This window comes from Suncus etruscus, chromosome 9 (assembly GCF_024139225.1).
Source record: "Suncus etruscus isolate mSunEtr1 chromosome 9, mSunEtr1.pri.cur, whole genome shotgun sequence".
NCBI classification, from domain to species: Eukaryota; Metazoa; Chordata; class Mammalia; order Eulipotyphla; family Soricidae; genus Suncus; species Suncus etruscus.
This window is the reverse complement of record NC_064856.1, coordinates 37460081-37484144: the sequence shown is the minus strand read 5'-3', so window position 1 is coordinate 37484144 and position 24064 is coordinate 37460081. Positions and strand designations below refer to the sequence as shown.

Sequence of the window (24064 nt, the reverse complement as noted above, 5' to 3'; positions counted from 1 at the left end):
TTTGGGGGAACACCTTTGTTTTTGGGTTGATACTAGGTATCATCTTACACTCTTGGAGTGGGCTGCTTGGGCTGCACACTGGGCGGGCACTGACAGAAGCTAGGAGCAGAGTCCTGACTCCTGGAGAGGCCGCCAGGCACACAGAAGAGCCAAATTAAAAGTGTAAAGAGCCACATGTGGCTCGCAAGTCGCAGGTTGCGGACCACTGTGCTAGATCATCTAGGTTCAAACTTGGGAGGTTATGAGTCCAAGAGTCTTTCCATTTCTTACAGGTTTTCATGTTTTGTGGCATAGAGTTTCTCAAAGTAACCTCTGATTTTCCTTTGAATTTCTGCAGTATCTTTAGTAATTTTCCTGAAGAATCTTTAGTAATTTTTCTATTTTCATTTCTAATTTGGTTTAATAAATTTTTCCTCCTTTGTGAATTTTGGTAATGATTTATTAATCTTGTTTATTTTTTCCCAAGAACCAACTCTTGCTTTCATTGATCTTTTTGGGTTGATTTTTGGATTTCCCATTCATTGAATTCTCTCTAAGCTTTATTATTTCCTTCTGTATTCCCATTTTTGGTTCATTTTATTGACCACTTTCAGTTTTATAAAACGTTGTCATTAATGATTGTTATAGGATTGCTTCCTTAACTCTTTTTTTACAGGTCTTTCTCCAACTTTGTTAGTTGTCTCATCACTGTCCAAATAAGTGGAAACACTACTGTCCAAATAAGTGGGAAAAGGAGATAAACAATAGGACTACATTTTATATATATATATATATTTTATTTTTTTTAATTTTTTTATTTTTAACTATACCTTGCACTGCTTAGGAGCCAACTACTGCTCTGAGTTGTGGCTCCAAACCTGTCTTGGTGTTAGGGAACTATATGTGATGTTAGGATTTGAATCATTGTCATAGCCAAAGTCACACACAAGGCAAGTGTATTAAACTTCGTGCTGTCTCCCTGGCCTTATAAATTTATATACCCATTTATAAATTTATATACTCATTTAGCCAAATGTAAACTATTGACAGTAAATTTGTTTAGAAACAAAAGCTTTGGTTTTTATTCATAACCTTTTTAATTTGAAATGTTTTCCATCTATTAAGGAACATATAATCAGGAAGCACATTTTGTACCATAAACAGCTGCTTTCAGGATTTATAACTACTGGCTCTGTGCTCAGGGATCACTCCTGGCATGTTTAAAGGAGCATATGTAGCATTAGGGATAGAAATTTTGCCAGCTGCATGCAAGGCAAGTGCCTGACCCTCTATCTACTATATCTCCAACTTTTGTATTACCAGATTTTTTTGGCAATTAATAGTACATGTTCTTAATTTTTTCTTAACTGTGATAGAATGGTGGATTATGAGAACAGGATTATGACTCATAACTAATATTATATTTATTTACTGGAAACTTAAAGCAGTTTGACTAGGAAACATTTTAATGTCTTTAATGTTTTTCTAAGGGAAATATTAAATAAACAGACTGTTAGACACAGAAATCACATAAAAAAATACAAATTCATCAAAGATGGTTTACTAGTGACATCTACTGGTCCAATGTTGTAATAAAGATGGAAGTATTTCTTCGGGGGTAAGGTCTCCCTGTTTCTAGGCCAAAGGTTTTTCCTTTCTATTTTCCTATATTTCGCTGTGCCTATGCAACAACAACTACAACAACTGCCACACACACACACACACATCTATTTTTATTGTATTTTATCTCTTATCTTTGAAAAAAAAAGAGCTTATTAAAATTGCTATTACATTAATAACTTTATTGGAGATACAATAATTTTCACAAATATACTTGCTACTGAACTTTTTCTTTTTTCTTTTCTTCCATTTTATTTTTTAGTTTTTCTTTCTATTTTCTTTCTATTTTTCAACATCTTTGCTTTCCCTTGAAACAAATGTATTAGGATCAGTTATGTCAACTATGTGGTGCATTTTCTTTAAATAAAAAAAATGGGAAAAAATGGAAGTATTTCAGGGACATAATTTAATAGAAATGAAGCATGAGGTAAAATATTTTTAATTACTATTGATAGTTATAATCGAGAAATAATGCTCTGATATTGTGATAATTATCATTTGCACTATAGTATTTTAATAATACAACAAATTTTAATACTTTTAAATATATAATTTTATTAGGAACCTTTGTAATTTTTATATTCAATAATTTATTTGGTATAGTGTTGCAGATATATTTTGCTCCTTGTTTCTTTAGGCTTTATTTAAATCATACTTATTTTTATCACAGCCTTACAAATTCATAACTTTAAGTTGATCCCAGTTAGTTATATGTCATTTGTATAGATCATCTTAATATAAGTTATTTACTAAGAGGAGGAATGATTTTATTATTATTGTTACTTTTTTTTTTTTTTTTTTGTGGTTTGGTTTTCGGCGGTGCTCAGGGGTTACTCCTGGCTATCTGCTCAGAAATAGCTCCTGGCAGGCATGGGAGACCATATGGGACACCAGGATTTGAGCCAGCCACCTTAGGTCCTGGATCGGTTGCTTGCAAGGCAAACGCCGCTGTGCTATTTCTCCAGCCCCAATATTTTTATTATTATTTTATATTTTCTATATTATAAATTATGGAGAAATAAAATATATGCAGTCCTCTATTCTTATTTCCTAAAAGATGGTCAGTTCCCATGTATTAGTACTTATTTAGAATCAGACCTCTTACTTGGAGCCAGACTGCTGATTTTCTTAATATTTGTGTTTTATTAGCTCATTTAATCATCTCAACCTTAAAGTACTGTAGATTTTTATCCTCCAACTTTTTTGGTTGATTTATTGTCTTCCCTCACTTTAGTAACTAGAGATTGACATAGGATACTTTCATTTTCTTAAATAATAGTTTTACGATAATTATATTCATCTCTTGTACCCTACATCCAGACTCATGAAATTTTGCCAATGGTATTTCAAGATATGGTATAGAAATGTTATTTCTGAGTGGCCCTTCTTGACCATGTTATGAAAATAGTAAGACACGATTTCACTAATTTTTTTAACCCACTAAGGTTTTTGTCAGCAGTTGTCACTGTATATCATACTTTTTCCAATGATTTTTTAATCAACCTTTCTGAAATATCAGCTGTATGATAGAATTTTTCATTGCAAATATCCTTAGAAGTTAAATTGTATTTATATGTAGTAGGCACTCATTTATTATAAACTTGTTCTATACATGATAGGCACAGTTATTATTTACTGATCAGTAGGCTTGATTACCACATGCACGAGAAATGTGATTTAATTTGCATTATAACAAACAATTTTAGCTAATAGTGAGGTGCCTTTCTATCCTTTTAGCACCAGTAGGTATGACTCAATAGCTAAAAAACAAGCAAAACCAAAATATTTTTACACAGAGATAAATGACTGTGCTTTATCAATAACCTACCAAGGGTCAAGAATTTATTACCAGATATCGGGGCTGAAGTAATAGCACAGTGGTAAGGAGGCATTTGCCTTGCACACACTGAAAATAGAACAGACCCCAGTTCTAATTCCGGCATCCCATATGATCCACAGAGCCTGCTAGGAGCAACTTCTGAGCACAGAGCCAGGAGTAAACCCTGAGCATCACTGGGTGAATGTGTCCCTTCCAAAAAACCAAAACAAACAAAAAGAATTTATTGCCATATACATATACATATAAAATCTAGTAATAAACATGCTGTAAAAAGATAAATTTAAGAATTTTTATCTTTGCAAATGAAATGATACTTTAAGATTTAATGCCCATGAATAGTTAAAGCAATCCTTAGGATAAAGAAGATGGGAGGCATGCATCAATTTCTCCAACTTTAAATTGTACTATAAAGCGATAGTCATTAAAACAACATGGGAGTAGAACAAAGACAGACAGACCCTCAGTCAATTACATAGACTTAAGTATTCTGAAACTGACCCCCAGGTTTACAACCAATTAATCTTTGATAAAGGGTCAAGAAATACAAAGTGAACAAGGAAAGCCCCTTCAACAAGTGGTGTTGGAACAACTGGTCAGTCACATGCAAAACAAACAAACAAACAAACTCAGACTACTATCTAACACCATGCACAAGGTCAACCCAAATGGATTAATTGAGAAATTAAATGGATTAATTGAGATATCAGACTTGAAGCCATAGGTACATAGAGGAAAACATAGGAAAACTCCAGGACATTGAGATTAAAGGTATCTTCAAGGAGGAAACACCACTGTCCAAGCAAATGGAAGCAAAGATAAACAAATAGGACCACATTAAATCTAGAAGCTTCTGCACCAAAAAGGAAACAGTGACTAGGATAAAAAGGCTACCCATGTTATGGGAGAAACTTATTCACTCAGTAACCATCTGATAAAGTTAATGTCTAAGATATGTAAGGTACTGACAATTTAACAGGGAAAAAAATTAACCCCATCAAAAATAGGGAGAAGAAAAGAATAGACATTTCCTCAAAAAAGAATACACATGGCCAAAAGGTACATGAAAAAATGCTCCACATCCCTAAACATCAGGGAGATACAAATCAAAACAGAAATAAGGTATCATCTCACATTGCAGAGACTGGCATAAATCGCAAAGAACAAGAATCAGTGCTGGTGTGGATATGGGGATAAAGGGACTCTAATTCAGTGCTGATTGAAATACAGTCAAGTTCAGCCTTTCTGGAAAACAATATAGATATTCCTCAAAAAGCTGGAAATTGAACTTCCTTATGATCTAGCAATACCACTTTTATGAATGTACCTTAGGAATACAAAAACACAATACAAAAATGCCCTCTGTACTCCTATGCTCATTTCAGCACTATTTACAATAGTTAGAATGTGGAAGCAATCCAGGTGCCCAACAACAAATGAGTACGTAGTTAACGAAACAGTAGTACATCTATACAATGGAATGTTTTGCAGCCACAAGGAAAACTGAAATTTGCTTATATGTGCATATACATGGTGATTATTATGGTTAGTGAAATGAATCACAGGGAGAGGAATAAACATAGAATAATCTCAATCATCTATGGGATATAAAGAAAATAAAGACAGTGTGGGGATGATATTCAGAGGTAATAAAAATGAGGATTAAGAGGACCAGTACATGGTAGGAAGCTTGTCACAAAGAGCTTAGAGTGCAGTTAGAGTAGAGAAAGGTCTGCTTTGAAAGTGATAGTTGGATTTGATCACTTTGGACAAGAACTGGATATTGAAAGGGGATAAAATGTTATGATTGGCATCTTTTCATTAATAGTAGTGCAAACCACACTGTCAAAATAGAAAAAAGAGATGAGAGAGAGAGGTAAAATGCCTGCCATAGAAGCAGGTAGGTTAGGGTGGGTAGGAAGGAAAAGGACATCAACTGGGGTCAGAGGGAATCTAGGGTGAGGACATTGGTGCAGGCAATGTGCACTGGTGAAGGTGGTTGTACATTGGATGACCATAACTCAATCATGAACATCTATCTTGAAAATAAAAAACTATTATGAACAACCTTGTGACCACAGTGTTTAAATAAAGTCATTTGAATGTTAAAAAATTATTTTAATGTTCACCTTTTCCTGGATGCTTGGCACCTGGAAGCTTCCCCCTCTAGCTGCAGGACATATCAGAGGAGTCTATAATTCAGACACTTGTTCCTTTTGGCATTTAGGTGCATCCAGGGCTCTGCATTTTCCTATTTATTTTGTAAACTTAGCGTTATTTATTTTTCATTAGGCTTAATCTGTCTTGAAATTAGGTAGCATATTTTATTTCATTTTTGCTTTATTACTGTTAGTTTGACCAATATTGGTCATGTTATTGAAATGAATTTTTAGATACTTTAAAACACCTGTGCACCTGAAAAAAAATCTTAGGATTTTTTAAAAAATGTCCTCCAATAAAAAATGTGTATATTTAAAATCAGCATACATTTGATTTTATTTAGTTTCGTGATTTTTTTTTTTTTTTGGTTTTTGGTTTTTGGGCCACACCCGGCATTGCTCAGCGGTTACTCCTGGCTGTCTGCTCAGAAATAGCTCCTGGCAGGCACAGGGGACCATATGGGACACCGGGATTCGAACCAACCAACCACCTTTGGTCCTAGATCGGCTGCTTGCAAGGCAAACGCCGCTGTGCTATCTCTCCGGGCCCTAGTTTTGTAATATTTTTATAATTTTTATATCTTGTGCTTTTCCTTTGCAATTGTTATAAAATAAAGAATAGGAAGAATTTTTCATATACTTGGGGCATCATATATTTTTTTCTTCATGGTTTTTGCATGATACCCATCAAAACCCAGGACTAACTCCCTGGCTCTATGCTGAGAGATAACTCTTCGCAGAGTAGGGATCATATATACCAAAGATTGAACTGAATCAGCTGTGTGCAAGGCAAACATCTTAGCTACTCTACTAGCTCTGACCCTTGATATGATATTTTTTATCCAAGAATATATGGTATTACTCATAAACATCAGCATAATTGTATCACTAATCTTTATAATTTCTTTCAAGGGATTTTGAAACTAAACCAGTTCTTTAGTAAGGTAGTTATAATATAGACTAGTTTATATTATTATATATAAACATATAACATGTACCAATTTTAAAAATCTTTAAATATTTTCCTGCCTTTCTGAGAATTCTTTTTTCCCCTTTCCTTTGATTGCCTTGATTTTTTTAATTATTGATTATTTGATTTCTATTTGTTTAATTTGTTTTATTATGTTAAAAGAATTGTAGTGTTTCAGTAGGAGGTTTAAGAGAAAACCGTGACTTTTAGGCAAACTCTTTTTCTGCCAAATGCTCTGATATCTGGAAGCGTGTGTATGCACATACTATAATCATATACATTCTCGTGTGTGCACATCACTATAGAATAAAGAAATACCTGTTTGGGGCCCAGAGAGATAGCACAGCGGTGTTTGCCTTGCAAGCAGCCGATCCAGGACCAAAGGTGGTTGGTTCGAATCCGGGTGTCCCATATGGTCCCCCGTGCCTGCCAGGAGCTATTTCTGAGCAGACAGCCAGGAGTAACCCCTGAGCACCGCCGGGTGTGGCCCAAAAAGAAAAAAAAGAAAAAAAAAAGAAATACCTGTTCATAGATCTAAGGTATAATTAAGCCTAGTTGCACATATAAAGAAGTGCTTTTAATAACATTTGAAATGTTTCTCTCTTTCCCCCTTCCCTACCTATCCTGTTCACTTGGTCTGTTACTTTGTTTGGTTTTACTCACTCAAAAGTTATGATGTGAGCTAAGTTTGCTGTGCTTGCCAATTCTGCATTGCTCTGCTTTCACTGCAGAGTTAATAAGGGAGCACTACTAAGAAGGGAGAAATCAGGACCTTGAGCTGGCTTATACAAAAGACTCAGCAGGTATAAGCAGACCCCCCTCTCCCAAGTATTTTTCCCAAACCTGGGTAGAATAAAGATCACTTTATTCCAGCATTCATTGTCATCTACATGGAACCCTTAGAAATTTTAACTTCTACTCTCTTCATCCTGGAAATCTGTAAAAACAAACTTTAAATTATTTTAATATAACATAGGAAAATTATTTTGTGTGAGTGTCTTGCTTCATTGTCTTTTACTCTTTAACCATTTGTAATCCTCAGATTATTTTCCAAAAGTAATTTCACTGTTTGAAAAATTATTTTCAGAAAAATTGTCATTTTAATATACTACTTGACATCTTAAAACATGTTTTAAGTGTAAGTTTTTATTGTTTTAGGTCCAAAGATGGTTTGAAAGGATTTACATTCTCTGCACTTAGGTGAGTAACTTTTTTTCATATTACTAGAGGATATGTAAAATTTTTAAAAAATATCATACATAGTTACCATAAACATTTTTATTCCATTTTGAAGCTAAAAGTAAATTTAGAAGCCACAGAAATATTTTTAAAAAGTAAGTTGTCAGATTTTTATTATTGAAAATCAGCAGCTATTTTAGGACCTATTATATGCCATATACCATGGGTATTTCAAAAGAATTATCAGAATTCTCCATGGATTGGAAAAAAAAAACCCCAACAAGTTGTAGATGGAAGTAGTTAGTTCTGTGGTATCAGACTATGGACTTCCTTAGTACAGTTCTAATGCCAGTGAAAACTCAAGTTGATTTGGAAACTTCTTTAGAGTCATTAGAGTCTTATTTTTAGTTCTTTATTACTACAGTGATTGGCACTTGATAGATACTATAGAAAGTTGGTTAATAATAGTATGTGTTTATATCATAGTTCATACCAAGCATTTTCACATAATTTTGAAAATATTTCAAATTTCTGCATTATGAGTATTTTTTATTTCTATATGACAATATCGTTAGAGAAATTAGGTTTAAGAATATTTGACTTGGGGCCGGAGCGGAGGCACAAGTAGTAAAGCATCTGCTTTGCCTGCGCTAGCCTAGGATGGACTGCATTTCGATCTCCCGAGGTCCCATATGGTCCCCCCAAGCCAGGAGCGATTTCTGAGCGCATAGCCAGAAGTAACCCCTGAGATTCACCGGGTGTGTGGCCCAAAAACCAAAAAAAAAAAAAAAAGTTTTTGACTAATTGAATTTAGTATCACAAAGTAATACTACATTTATACCCCAAATTCACTGCTTTTCTAGGTTGTGTCATAGTTTCCAGTGCAATTAAGATTATTATAAATTTGTTTTCAGTAAGATGTTTAGGTTTAGGGGACTGGTATTGTTTAGAAACTATTTCTGCTCTGTTCTGGGAGAACCACATGAGATGCCCTGTATAAACTCGGATTAGTTGATTTTAAGGCAAGCTCCTTACCTCTTGTACTGTTATTCTAGCCCCATGATTATTTTGAAAAATCAAATGTGTTAGACTGTATGAAGTGCTTAGTGTTGCACATACTATTCAAGAAATATTGGCTATTTGGGAGCTGAAGCTACAGTACAGTGGATAAGCTGTTTGCCTTGCATATATGCGGCCAACCCGGGTTTGGTGCCCAGCATCCTTATGGTCCTTCCCTCCCCAAACCCCTCATGAGTGATTCTTGAGTGCAAAATGATGAATAACACCTGAACACAGCTGGGCGTGCCCCCAAAGGAAAAGAAAATAAATGTTTTCTATTTTTACTATTACTTGATAAGAAAAATATGACTGCAGCAATTTTGCTTATTGAAAAAGATAGTCACAAAGAAGTAGAATAGGGTTGTAAAGACTGGGATTTAGGTAAAAGTGGAGGATTATAGAGAATCTAATGGAAGAAAATGAAATCCCAGTGGCAGATTTTTTCCCCATCTCTTGTCCTTAACACCGGACAAGAATTGAAAACCTAACTGCCTAACATAAGGCACTATGAACAGAAACATGAGAACCAGTCTTGGAGGGAACAAATTAATTAAGTTTATATGTGATTGAAATGATCACAATATGCAATGTAAACTGTACATAACCATAGCTAAATCAAAATACAGAGCAGTAATTTTATATTATATTTTATTGAAATATATTAGTATATATTAATCATATACCATATTAATGACATAGTAATATATTATACATATTATATAATATGTGCATAATATTAATATTAATTTAATGTTAATATTGCATATATTAATTATATATTATAAAATAAGTGTTGCAGTATAATTGTGAAAGATTTGCTAAATGAGAAGTTGATACTACTGATAACAGAACTAAGCTTGGTTTGTTGAAAGCTATCTTTCCGTGGGATCTGCAAAAGCACAAATGTAAAGATTTATTTGGAATGTTGGTGTTTTAATTTTTTAATAGATGATAGTAGAAGTTAAAGACAAAATAATTGGAGTCTGAATGAATACACAGTCTGACTCATCACAGTTTAAAGAAAAGTAAGAATTCAGTAAAGTCAGGGAGAAGGAAAAGAAACAGACGGTCTCTCTCTTCAATAGAATATGGAGAGTTCAGTACTAAGAAAAATGAACAGTTCTGTATAAACAATGATTAAAACCGTATCACTGGTATTAGTAGCAAATATCAAGCAATCAAGGGAAGAATGGGGTGAGATAAGAGGAAATAGCAAAGGAGATGCAAAGAACAGGGTTTTGGAAACTTTGTGGGAGAGATATAATATTTTTATGTCAATGCCATAAACCATGACACTATTATAACTTTCTTTTTTTGTATATTTTGGGCCACACCCGATGACGCCCAGGGGTTATTCCTGGCTATGTGCTCAGAAATCGCTCCTGCCTGGGGGACCGGGGACCATATGGGCTGCCTGGGGATCGAACCTCAGTCTGTTCTGGGTCAGCCATGTGCAAAGCAAATGCCCTACCACTGCGCCATCGCTCCAGCCCCATATAAATTTCTAAGTAATAAATTGAGAGAGAGAGAGAGAATGCCATAGAGGCAAGCAGGTGTGGGGTAGATGGCTGGTGGAGCACAGGAGGGAAACTGGTGATTTTGGTCATGGGAAATGTGTACTGGTGAAAAGATGAGTGTTGGACATAGTATAACTGGAAATCAGTCAGGAAAACCTTTGTAACTCTGTATCTCACAGTGATTCAATTAAAACCAAAAATAATAATTACTGATGCCAGTAGCTATGGACAGGTGCTTTTCCAAGTGAACATTTTTTAAATTTTTTCTATTAAAGAACTGTAATTTACAAAGTTATTGACATGTGAATTTTAGGCATATAATATTTCAACACCAATCCCACCACCATTATCAAGTCCCATGGCCAATGCTTCCATACTTTCAATCCTTCAACTAACCTTTCCAATCCCCACTTGCTACATGAGCAGGCACATAAAGTTCATGGTTTCAGATTATATCTTGTATTCCAGTGTTGTTCAGTCTGTGCTTTGGATATATAGCTCTGCCATTCTTGCACATTCCCAGCATAACCAAAGCCCAGCCCATATTCTCCCATTACTTTTCTTTCTCATCTGCTTCCTTTCCTCCTTGATTTCATTTCTTTGGCCTTCTCTCTAAGCTTTGGGGACAAGGGTGATTTATGCATCCCCCTTTATTACATTACATCTCCTAATATAATCATTCTACATTCCACAAATAAGTGAGATCATCTTGTGTTTGTCTTTGTTCTTCTGGCTTTACTTCACTCAACACACTATTTTCCAGTTCCAACCAGGTTGCAACAAATTGCATGATTCATCATTCCTTACAGCTGCACGGTATTCCATTATATATTTGTACCAAATCTTTATAATCCATTCATTTTTTCTTAGTTGATTTCATATTTTAGCCATTGTACTCATTGTTACAATGATGAATAGTGTGCATGTGTCTTTTGAATGAATGTTTTTACATCCTATGAATAGATACTTAAAAATGGAATTTCTGGGTCATATAACAACTCATTTTAATTTACTGAGGACTCTAATTTCCACAGAGGTTGAACTTGACAACATTTCCACCAGAAGTGGATGAGAATTCCTTAGTCCACGTCCCCACCAGCAATTTGTTCATGCTATGTTTGACATGTGCTATTTTCACTGGTATGAGATGATATCTCTTTGTGGTCTTGATTTGGATTTTCCTAATGACAAGTAATTCTGAACACTTTTTATGTGCCTATTGGCAATCCACTTGTCTTCCTCTGAGACATGTCTGTTTATTTCTTTTCCTCATTTTGATAGGATTTTTGAATTTATTTTTGTTGATCTTTATTAGTATTCTATATATATATTAAGCACTTATCTGAACTGTTGAATGTGAAACTAAAAGACACAGTTGTTTTTTTTAGTTTTAGCCTGTGTTTTCTTTGCCTTGTAGAAACTCTTCAAATTGGTATAGTCACATTTGTTTATTTTTAATTAATTTTCTTGGCTTTGCCAGTGATCATTGAATATGCCTTTGAGGCCCAAATCTTCTAGCTTTCTGCTGATCTCTTCCTTAGTAAACTTTATAGTTCCTGGATGGGTCTCTAGGTCTTTGATCCACTTTGAGATGATTTTTAGTGTACGACAATTCAAGTGTATGAAAAGTAAAGTTTGTTTCTAGGAACGTTTTTATGGACTTTTTAGGATCTTTATATATATATATATATATATATATATATATATATATATTACTCTGTCATCTGCAAAAAGTGATAATTTGACTTATTTTCTATTTTTATACTTTTGATTAGTTTTTCTTAACCAATTGCTATAGTCAGTACTTCTAATACTATATAAAATAAAAGTGGAGATTGTGACCATCCTTGCATTCTATCTGATTTAAGAAGAAATGGTTTCAATTTTTCACTGTTAAGAATGATACTTGCTATGGATTTGTTCTAGATGGCCCTTAATATATTGAGGAAAGTTCCCACCACCCCTATTACGTTGAGGGTTTTAATTATGAATTTATGTTGAATCTTGTCAAAAGTTTTCTCTACATTGATATCATGATATAGTTCTTATATTTTGTTAATGTAGTGTATTGTTAATTGATATGCATATGTTGAACCATCCTTGCATATTAGTACTGATTCCCACTTGATTGGTGTATGAATTTTTTGATATGTTGTTGGATTCAGTGACTAAGATTTTGTTAAGGATTTTTTTTCTGTATAAAGTGGATTTTAATGTGAACAATGTAAATTAACTGTTTCAGTCAACTTGAACTGCAACAAAATATATATAATATACATAAACATATATAGATACATTTGCACATATATAGTCGAGTCAGTGCTTAACAAACAAGAACTTAGTTTCTCACACTCCTGGCATCTGCATAGTATATGATCAAATACAAGGTCAAGTAAAAATCCCTTTGCTTTCCCTTCAGTCTAAGAGAGATACATACATACATAAGAGAGATGTCTCCAGGGTTTTTTACGTTCTTCTTGTTTGCTAATATTTTTAGATCACACCCAGCAATAGTCAGGGACAGGACTTACTTTTGACTCCGTATATAGAAATCACACCTGGCAGGAATCAAGGGACCCTATGGGATGCTGGAGATCAACCCTAGGTCAGCCATGTATAAGGCAAACTTCCTACCCACTAGAGCTTCTTTTATTGATATTTATATATATAATCATATGTATATAATTTTCATTGAGACCAATGTGAATTACAAGTCTTTCACAGTTATATTTAAGGTACATAGTGATAGTGAACTAGGTCAATTCCCACCACTAGTGTTGACCTCCCTCCTCCCCTGTTCCCAGCATGCTTTCCCTGTCTCCACCCTTTGTTTCCTGAACTGCTAGTGTATACAAGTCCCTTTTGTGTATAGCTTGTTGTAGTTTGGGTCTTTTGATTCTATTTTTATTGACTTTGAGTTGGGTATTTAGGACTGATCTTTTTTTTCTCCACTCAGTGTTCATGAGACTACTTACCCCTGGTACCATCCACTTCCCCCCCCCCCCCCCCAATTTATGAGGCAGAACAAGCCTCATAAGATGATTCATGTTCTATCGTTCTATTGAAAAAGAAGAAAAATGCAGGCTTGAGCCCCTGTGTAGAAGCTATAAATTTAAATTTCAAAGAAGAAAGAAAAGTTAAAAAATTAAAATTAAAAATTAAAAATAGGAGGGACTGGTGTGGCAATATTTTTTTTTTTTTTTTTGCCATAGGCACAGTTAATTGGGGGAAATTAGAAAGGGAATTCTCTTGGCCTAAGAGATACAGGGTTTCTCTATCCTTGGTGCATGCATACTTTATTTGGATCAACTATAGGCTATGGCCATGCTCATTGTCAAACCCCAAGTTTTTTTTTTTAATGGTTCCAGGAAATGGTCTGCTTAGTTGTGCTTGTCAAGGTCAGTCTTCTGTAATTAAATATCTTGGTTTTTGCACAGGTCCTAGGTCTAAGACTAATATAGAGTCTTTATGGTTCCAGTCACAGTTGTTGCAGTCAGTCTTCTGTAATTAGTGATCTTGGGTTTTGCATAGGCCAAAGGGTGAAGTGTCTTCTGATTTCATCTCATCATTAGGTGATGAGGTTGAGGAACCTGTCCTTAAATCAAGGTTTTGCTGTTTCCTTGTTATCAGGATGTTCTATGTACCTAGCCTGGCGCGAGTTGGTGCCAGAGTGGTAGTAGGGACCTCCCCCGGGGGGAGTTTGGTTCCTGATAATGGTGCAGGGAACGGTGTCAGTTCTAAAGTTGGCATATGGGGTTGGAGTTGGACAGTCCTTGTTGTATCTCATTCAGTCTAAGTCGAGTCCCCATGTTAAGTGTTCAGGGTGTGAGGTGCTCCTGTATTATAAAATTTATGAGTTCTTATCCGTAGTAGATAAGAGCTTGTTTCTATACAAAGAATTTCCCCATGTTAGTGTGCCTATGCAAGAAGGAACAATGCCATATTATATTGTTGGTGCATTAAGGGGTAGAAATGGCAGGCTATACAGTCTATGCGCCCTGGTTTTGGCCAGAGCTATTTTATCCCAGGCTAGACCTTTCTTCTAGAATTTCACCTTGAACAGAACCCAAACAAGCAAAGAAAAATAAAATATATAAGAATTAAAAGAGAAAAAAATAAAATTATAAAAAGGATGGAAGAAGCTACCTTTGCATTGGGGTGGGTATAGAAACATTAAGAGGTATAAAGAGGTTTAGGAATCAAACATACATAGAAAATATAGATATCCCATTATGTCTTTTGAGACCATCTTTGTGGGGAATGAGATCATGGGCATATTTTCATCCCACACTATGGTCTTCTTGTTTAGAATTTTTGCATCATTGTTCATCAGGGAGGTTAGATTGGTTTGAAATTTTTTCTTATGGAAATGTCTTTGTCTGCTTAGGGTATTAGTATAATGTTAGCTTTATAGAAGTTGTTAGGAAGGATTCTTCTTGCAATGTTCTGGAAGAGCTTAAGGAATAAATGTTGTAAATCTTCTTTGAAGGTTTGATAGAACTCACCAGTGAGCCATCTGGACCAGGACTTTATTCTTGGAGAGATTCTTAATTACTGTTTTGATATCCTAACTTGTGATTGGCCTGTTTAGGCTTTCTACTCTCTCCTCTTTCAGCTTTAGGAGATTACATGACTCTGAAAATCTATCCATTTCTTCTAGATTCTCAAGCTTAAGTGCATACAGTTGTTCATAGTGACCTTTCACTGTATTTTGAATTAATGAAGGGTCTTTTATTATTTCTCCCCTTATATCTCTGATATGGTTAATTTGAACATTCTCTTTCTATTTCTCATGAGTCTCGCTAAAGGTTTATGTTATTTATTCTTCAGAAGAACCAACTCTTTTCATTCTTGATTCTTTGAATTGCTTTTTTGATTTTCATGTTGTTGATTTCTGCTCTTGTTTTTACTATTTTTCTCCTGCTACCCTTTAGGGTTTGTTTAATGTTCTTTCTCTAAATAGATAAATGTCTGGGTTGTTGATTTAGGCTCTATTTTTCTTTCTTAATGTAGGCCTGTGATGTTTTGAATTTCCTCCTCGGTATAGACTTTGCTCTATCCCATAAATTCTGACAATTTATATCTTCATTGTTATTTGTTTCAATAAATATTTTTTTGCTTCTTTCTTGATTGTCTTCTTTGATCCAGTTGCTGTTTAGCAGTATTCTGTTAAGTTCACATGCTGGAAGTTTTTATCATCTACTTTCTGTGGTTAATTTCTACTCATGGCATTATTGTCTGAGATGATGCTTTTTACAACTTCTATATTTGTAAATATATATATTTGAAGTATACCCTAATATGTGATCTATCTTAAAAATGTTCCATGTGCACTAGAAAAAAACTGTATATTCTTATTTTGATAGATGAGTCCTGTATATGTCCAACTGTTCTAGTTCTTGTAGCTCCTCATTTAGGGCTCTGCCTCTTTACTGATATTTCATCTGCTTGATCTGTCTAGTGGTGAAAATGGAGTGTTGATGTCTCCCACTACTATTGTATTTCTATCAATGGTTTCTTTATTTTGCTAGCAGAATCATTATGAACTTTGCTGAGCATTCATTTGGTACTTAAAGGTTGATGATAGTATTTCTTGATCTATTATATTCTTAATCACTAGGTAGTGTCTATCACAGTCTCAATTATCTACTTTATAGTAAATACTATTTGGTCTAAGTATGGCTGCTTAGCTTTTTTTCTTGTATATCCTTCCATTGCCTTGTATGATTGTTTTTTATCCTTTACTCTGAACTTCTTCTTATCCTTTAGGTTTAGCTGTGTTTCCTGTAGGAAGCAGATGGATAGATTTTCTTTTCTGATCATCCAGTTACTTTGTGCCATTTATAGGTGGTTTAGTTCATAATAATATCTATGGCTGTGTTGCCATTTTTGAGGATACAAGATGTTTGTGGATTCTAGCTGCTTTTACCAGAGTCTGTTTTTATAGGTGGCCTTTCAGTAATTCTTGGAGAAAGGTTTAGTTGTTGCAAATGCTGCCAACTGTTGTTTGAGAAGATTATTTTTTTCCCTCCATCAAGTTTAAATGATAGCTTCATAGGATAGTGGACTTGAGGCTGGAAATTGTTTTAATTTGATACTTTGAATATGTAATTCTATTCTTTTGCTTTTCTTACATAGTTGATATATATATATATATAAGGGTCGTTTTTTTTTTCCTCGCTGTTTTAAGTAGTCTCTTTGTCTTTTGATTTTTACCAGCTTGATTATATGTCTTGGTGTTGTTTGTATTTATTTGGTTTTTGATGTTCTTTGGGTCTCTTGAATTTGTGCAGAAGCTTCTTTCCAGAGTTTAGAATATTTTTTGGAATTGTTTCTTCACCAATTCTACTTTCCTTTATTTTTTTGGTAACATTCTTCTAATATTTCTATGATTTGATTATTATTCCTCTTGCTATTACCTGTCCCATGCTTATATTCTTTTTCACTCATTCATCTCTCTTTCTTTTGTCAGTTCATTCTTGGTTGTGGCTGTTATTTTATCTTTAATCTCACTGATATGTTCCTCTGCATGGTTAATTCTGTCATTATACTTGGCTATTATATCTATTTGGTTTGGGCGCCACACCTGGTGATGCTCAGGAGTTACTCCTGGCTCTGCGCTCAGAAATTGCTCCTGGCTTGGGGGACCATATGAGACACCAGGGAATCGAACAGCAGTCCAGCCTAGGCTAGCACGTGCAAGGCAAATGCCCAACAACTTGTGCCACTGCTCTGGCCCCTGTTGTATTATTTTTAACTTCTTCAATTAAATTCTTCTTCAATGTTTGGACTCTGATACCCTGGATCACTTCATCTTATCATTGGTTGATTGCTTTACTTCCTTGACCATTAAGTTCTTCATAAGTGAGGATTGAGACTTTGTCGGAGCTTTATGATTTGACAGAACTAGTATCTGCCAGAGTTTGTCAGTTTTTATTTTTCATCATTGTTTTTGAAAATTTCTGGATGCTGTGATTTTTAGCTGCAGATTCCCATTTGTCTGAGATCTGAACTGTTTCTTCATATTTTAGCACACTGTTACTATCCTTAATTTGTTAATCTAACAAAGTTAGTGTCGTATCATGCTATTTCAATGTTTATATAGAAAAAAGTGATTTTGTTTAGCTAGAGGGCAATTGTGGAGGCATCAAAACCCAAAACACTTGGCATTTGTGGAGTGGAAAGTGTCAAATTCACATGCTGCACATTTTTGGGTTCAAGATTCAGGCAGCAGGGGGCTTCCTGGTTCAGGGGAGCCAAGGATAAGTGGCATAGGGTATAGGTCAGTAGTAGGGTGTCAGAGTCCTTGGTGCGTTTAGATGACATAAGAGGCTTGTTTCTGCATTATGGTTCCCTTGAACCATATGAACCATTATGGCTCCCTTGAACCAAGTTCCCTTGTGTCCTATGTTCTGAGGGGCTTCCCTCTGAGGTACAGCGTAGCCAGTGAAAAGTGGCACAAAGCGTGGGGTCATGGGGTGGGCCTCCAGATAGCCTTTCATGGGAATTATGGTATCTACTTCATATTGTTGCTAGGAGGCTGAAATGATTTAATAATTGTTTAAAAGTTGCTTGTTCTGACCTGGAAACAGTACAGTGGGTAAGGTGGTTTGCCTTGCACAGGAAGAACCAGGGTTTGTTCCTTTGCATTCCTTGGCATTCTGAGCACCACCAGAAGTGATTCCTGAATGCAAAGCCAAGAGTAACTCCTGAGCAGACACTTGTGATCCAAACTAGAAAAATAAAACAACAAAAATGTTTCCAATCCTATAAAAATGCTTGTTATTATTTTCATTCACAATGTAGTAAATGCATATTATGTATGAGATCTATGTGAGGTGCTGAGAAATAATAGCAAAGAAAATATAGAGTCTCACAAACTACACAGTTTAGTAGATTAAGTGAACTACGACTGAGGTGTTCCATACTGGCATCATTGGGCTATGGAAGCATAAAGGGAAGGAAGAATCACTAACTTTGCAGTTTGCTGCAAGGGCAGCAGCTTCTCCAGGGAATTGGCCTCTTAAATGTGTTGGTCAATTCTATAATAGTGTTGTGAAGAGTGTGAGATGCTATTGTATCTGTTCAAGCCTGCTTTTATCCTGTTGCTTCTGCTGTTTTTAAAGCATGGAAGTCAAATTGTAAATTCACCATGCGTATTCACAATTAAGAACCAGATTCCTTGGGGCTAACAGTAGTTGCCACGGATGCACAGCTGCTATGTGGTGACACATTTCTTTGCATGCTCCTTAACAAGTGGAGAAACTAGATATTTTATCAACTTGGTCTGAATGAAATGGGTTTCAGTTGTTGTAGGTAGTAGCCTTTTCTTTTTCTCTTTCACATGTGCTGAAATTGTCTTATTGCCATAGTTCCTGTATTCTAAAACTTGGGTGTAGTGTTATTGATCACTTACGATATTTTCTGTAAAGTTAAAAGGTGGAATTCTCTTAGGGGAGTTTAATTATCCTACATAAGGACAATGACTCATACAGTAAAGATACAATAGCACAAATAAAATCTCAAGTGGTGCTGACATTTTCTTATTATGGTCTGTGGAAATATAAAGTCCAGTTTTCAAGAGATAAAAAATAATGAGTTTCTTGGATATTGGCTTTCTCCAAGAGAAATAATTTGATTGGAATAACATCAGATTAAGATTTTCAAAGAAATAATGTGGATATATAGAATCTTGAGCATTTTCTGGTTTTCCTTCAGTTTTCTTTATTTTGCTCTTGTTCTACTGAATTGCCACTGAGAACCATTCAATTGTAACACTCTGTAAGCTTTAAATAAAGATAGATTTTACTGTAGATTAGTAGATTCATACTAGTGGCTTTTTTGCTTATGTGGATAAAAAAACAAAAGCTTTAAGGTAAATAAATATTCAGCGAACTGAAGTTGTGGCCTAAGTTGAAAGTTTTTTTTTTTTTTTTTTTGACAAAAGTGCTTTCCTTTGTTTTACCTGATTAACATGATTTTAAAATACCTGAATTCTCAAACAAATAATTATTAATGTCTTTGAGGATTTAGAGTTCAAAAACCTAATATTTATTTAAAGTGTAGTTGGATTTTACATAAATTGTGAAAAAATTAAAAGATAGTCTTCAGCATTTATTTCTATATAGCAAAAAATATTTTCTCACTGTATATTTTTAAGCTGAAAATTGCCTCATATTGTGTTCTTTCCTTTAGGTTCATTGTTGGGAAGGAAGAAATTCCCACACATTCTTCTTCACCGGAGGCTACATATGCAAGAATAGAACAAAAGACTGAGAATCAGGAGGAAAAACCAAGGAGAATGAATATAATTGCTCTAGTTAGGAAACTTGTGGATTCAATGTGAGTTTTTAATTTTGATATGTTAGCACACTTCAGTTTTATGTACTATATGTACAATAGCAAGGTGTTTTTCTTTTTTCTTTAGATAATGATAATTTAGGAACTGCATTGAGTTTTTCAAAAGAATGAATGTTACTTGTTTCTTGGAGGACAAGAAACCATCACTCATTTTTAAAACAGATTCACCTGAAATTGAAATATTTTTATTTCAAATTATAGCTAGATTTCAAGAGGCTAGACTAAGACTATTTCTATATACTAATATATGCTAATTGAATTTTCCTAGTTTGGAAAAGATAAAATTTCTGAAAGAGACTTAAGATGCAGAAATATTAAGAAGCAAGCTTAAAATAAAGAGCAGAATTTATTAGAAATTTATAAATAAAAAATTGAAATTTATATATTATGCAACAAAATATATTTCATATTAGTAGATCTTCATTTTATGACTTTTTAGGTAGGTACTAAAATTAACAATATAAAATTATAAAATTCAAACATCAATAAAAATAACCTTATTAACTATATATTAGAGAAGGTGGAATGTATAGGCTATAAAGGAAGTTAGAGGATCAAGTTTTGGAAAGTTAAGCTCTTGGAAATTAAAAAAACTGTGTTTCACTCACATTTTGCACCTGCCAGCTTTATAACAAGTGATTGAATCACTCCACATTCCACAATCCTCATGAGTTAACTAACACTAATAATCTCTATTAACAGTGTTATAAGCAATAAATGGAATAATTTGAGTTTTCTCACATAGCTGAGCACAGAATAAATACTAACAGTTTTTACTGATTTTTGAAAAATATGAAGATTGTTCTCTGTAAGATAAAAAGAAGATAAAAAGAAAGGGTTAGCAGAGGATTATATTGGTGAACTTACTAAGCAAGTACAAAATAGTTGTAACTTACCTCACTTAGAAGATAGAGAAAGGATTCCTATTAGTAGAAATGATGTCACCTGCACTGGGGAGAGAAGGCTAAGAATGTATTTTACGTTGGATGGTGCCTTTGGTGTTAGAACTGACCAGGTCACAATAACCTTTTCATCTAAATAGACTCACTGCATTTTAGAGATCTTTGAGAGAAGTACAGGCTAATACAGAGCAGAGCAAATGTTAGTTTTAGTGAGACACAGGAGATTCAATGGCAATATTCTCTAGAATTTAATTTTACTAGCAGAGGGGAAACTGTAGAGAATGGTAGTAGTGGCTAAGAAATGTCTTTGAAGAGGACACTTAGAAATATGAAGAGTGATGGTTTGCATAAGGCAGCCCTTTTCTCCTTTACCTCTTCTCAGGTGCCAGCTGGAATCACTCACCAGTTTCACATGACCTAATGTGTCATATCATTCTAATGACATAAGAGCTATGGTCGGTATGAACTGTTGCTGTCACCAATGACTGTACTCCAGCTGCAGAGCAGAATTAGATTGCGGAAAAGGTCTTATAATCAATTTACAAATGGAATTAGAGATATGTAGTGAGAATATCACTGTCTAAATTATTATAAATAGGATTGAGTTCATGAGTTTCAACCATGAAGGTAATTAACTATAGTCTCAAGATGTTATAGTCTACTTACTTTAGAAAATGGATCCTTTAAAGAGAAAAGAAGAATAAAAAGAACTAAACCCACTTAGATATTCTGTTGACTTTTTGAAGTAATTGAATGAATTGTCTTGAAGTCAACATATCAAGTAACAGTTTTGAACAGTAGTCCTTTCAGCAAAAATGTTTTTTAATCTCTAGAGGGCTAAATAAATGACTATTAAATCATCAATAATATACTCTTAAATTCCCACATATTTATTTCTTTATTTTAAAGGTTGAATTTTGAATTCTAATATGATTATCAAGTTTCTTTTCCAGATGTTTTCTAGCAAATATAATTAAGTATAAATTCTTGTAATATGAGCACATTCTCATTACAATTTTTTGCTTAAGTACTGACTTCATGGGTGATTTATGGCCATTTATATTCTACAATAAGAAATTTAAAGCTTCCAAAAGATTTGGCAGAGTATGGAGAAAGTATATGCATTTTTTAATGTTTAGTCACGGATATTTATTAATATGGTTTATCTGTTCTACATTAAAATATTTTGGCTATGGTCATATTATTTTACACGATGTATCAAATATTGACAAGTAAAGGAAAAAAATGAACTGTTATCTTTGTGATTTGCTTTCTTTATGTTCTGTGAAACTAAAAGTTAAGTGACTTAACCCCTACACTATCTCTGGCCTTTTTGAAAAGTTTTAGAGAGATTCATAACACATACATTTTGATTTAATTTCAGATGTAAACATGGACCAAGGCATAGATGTTGCAAACATTATGAAGATAACTGTATCTCTTATTGTATTAAAGTAAGTATATGCTCATATAAATAAATATATATATACACATATATATAAACTGTGGAAAGTAGTATAGTAATAAATAATGAAGAAATTACTTCAGAGTAAATGAGTGAATTGACAATGAATGGTGTCATTTGCTTTTTTGTTTGTTTGTTTTGGGGCCATGCCAAGATGCTTAGGGGTTACTTCCCACTGTACTATGGCTCTGACTCTTGTCATTGCATTTTAACTTTAGGAATAAGAAATCTGTGAATTGATTCTGAATAAACTGGAGTTGTAACTAAGTAGCAAAATGTTGCCTAGCAGGTATGAGTTCTTGGTTTTAGTGCACCCACCCCACCCCCATCCAAATTGTGAGAAATAGAAAATTAATTTTCCATTTTGACTTACCATTTCCTTAAACAGTTTAAAATTGTCTTACTTAAAAATTAGTGCCCCTGTCTCACTGTATATCTGAAATTCAACTATGAGGGACTCTGTAGATTATAATTGTTTTAATAAAACAAAAATAAATAAATAAAATTTTAAAACTGACTTTAAAAACTTATGAAGCAGAAGGAAAGGTGAAATAACAAAGGGAAAAAGTTATTAAAGTTTGTCCTTCATTATGTATTCTCATTTCATTCAGTACCTCCTAGAAAAGGTCCTGGAATGTGTGGAGTAAAGTTAGTCAGTGCTCATACATATGCACTGTGCACTTCTAATCTATTGTCATTTGGGGTCTGGCTTGGACTTGGAAAGCTGTTGAAGTTTTTAAGACATTGAGGTAGCTGGAGTCTGTCCATTTTGCTTTACAATTAGAAACTTAGCTTTGTTCACCAGCAGAAACCCCCTACTCCTAACAGTGCCCTCTGCCCACCCTTACCCTGCTCCCTCTCAGAAGCAATTCATTTATCTTGTTGTCAGCTGGGCATGGAAGTGGGATACTATTTTCCACAAATTGAGTTTTGGATGATGCTTTAACTATTCTGGTGCTCTTACAGTTTATATTCTTTATTCAAACATTTCAGACACACTTAGCTGATGATAAGAGTTGAGTTATGCTCATCACCCAAGACATTTGCTATGGAAGGGAGGGATTGTGCACATCATAGCTTAGAGTTGTAAGAGACACAGCAAGTTGATGGTGTTCTCTCCAAATCCCCACAGCTGCCACCAAGAATAAGATCTGGTGAATAGATATGCAGTTGCACAGTGCTTTCTGTTACTTGACCTCCATATCTCATTTCCTGCCACAGTTTTAAAGTAGGGGCACTGCACAGTTACTGGCATCCTTGGAATCTATAGATTTCAGAGAATGGTCACAACCTCCAACGCAACCTAACTGCCTATTAGGATACTCCTGGAGGGGAGCTAAATCCAGAGGCACTGGAGAAAACTGGCATAGAATGCTGATGATTTCTCAGTATGTAAGATAGTAAAGAATTACTGAGCAATGAAGAAAATCTTTTAATTCTTTCAGATGTGTGCCAGTCTTGTAAACTTGTAAATTTATGTGTAAACTGGAATATTATTTTCATAATTAGAGAACAATAGAAGAGGAATTTGTATAAGAATTGTAAAATAATTGGGCCGGAGAGATAGCATGGAGGTAAAGCACTTGCCCTGCATGCAGAAGGCAGGCGGTTCGAATCCCGGCATCCCATATGGTCCCCCGAGTCTGCCAGGAGTGACTTCTGAGCATAAAGCCAGGAGTAACCTCTGAGCGCTGCTGTGTGTGACCCAAAACCCAAAACCAAAAAAGAAAAAAAAAAGAATTGTAAAATAATTGGCCCTCATTATTCCCTGGTCTCATGCTAAATCATGTTCTTGTGTTAAATTATGTCCTTTTCATAGAATTACATTTCCCTCTTAAACAATAACTCTTCAGCCATTCTTTGTGGATTCCTTATACCTTCCCATCTCTTTGGTTTTGTACTTTTTCTCCCACCTACTGGAATGTGTTCTTCATACTAACTTCTAAATTTAAATGTCACATCCTCAGTAATATCATTCAATCTGCTATTCTCTTAATTTCTTTCCCAGTGCCTTGAT

General features: G+C 34.5%; 1 protein-coding gene across 1 annotated transcript in view; it reads left to right on the top strand.

The window, feature by feature from the left end:
• The window catches only part of TMEM135 (transmembrane protein 135), a 163869-nt gene that overhangs the window by 125263 nt on the left and 14542 nt on the right, over positions 1 to 24064 (top strand). The window contains exons 7-9 of the mRNA XM_049780052.1: positions 7724 to 7765; positions 19516 to 19662; positions 21967 to 22036. Of these exons, the coding sequence (XP_049636009.1) occupies positions 7724 to 7765; positions 19516 to 19662; positions 21967 to 22036 (259 nt within the window). The remainder of the gene's footprint in view (positions 1 to 7723; positions 7766 to 19515; positions 19663 to 21966; positions 22037 to 24064) is intronic.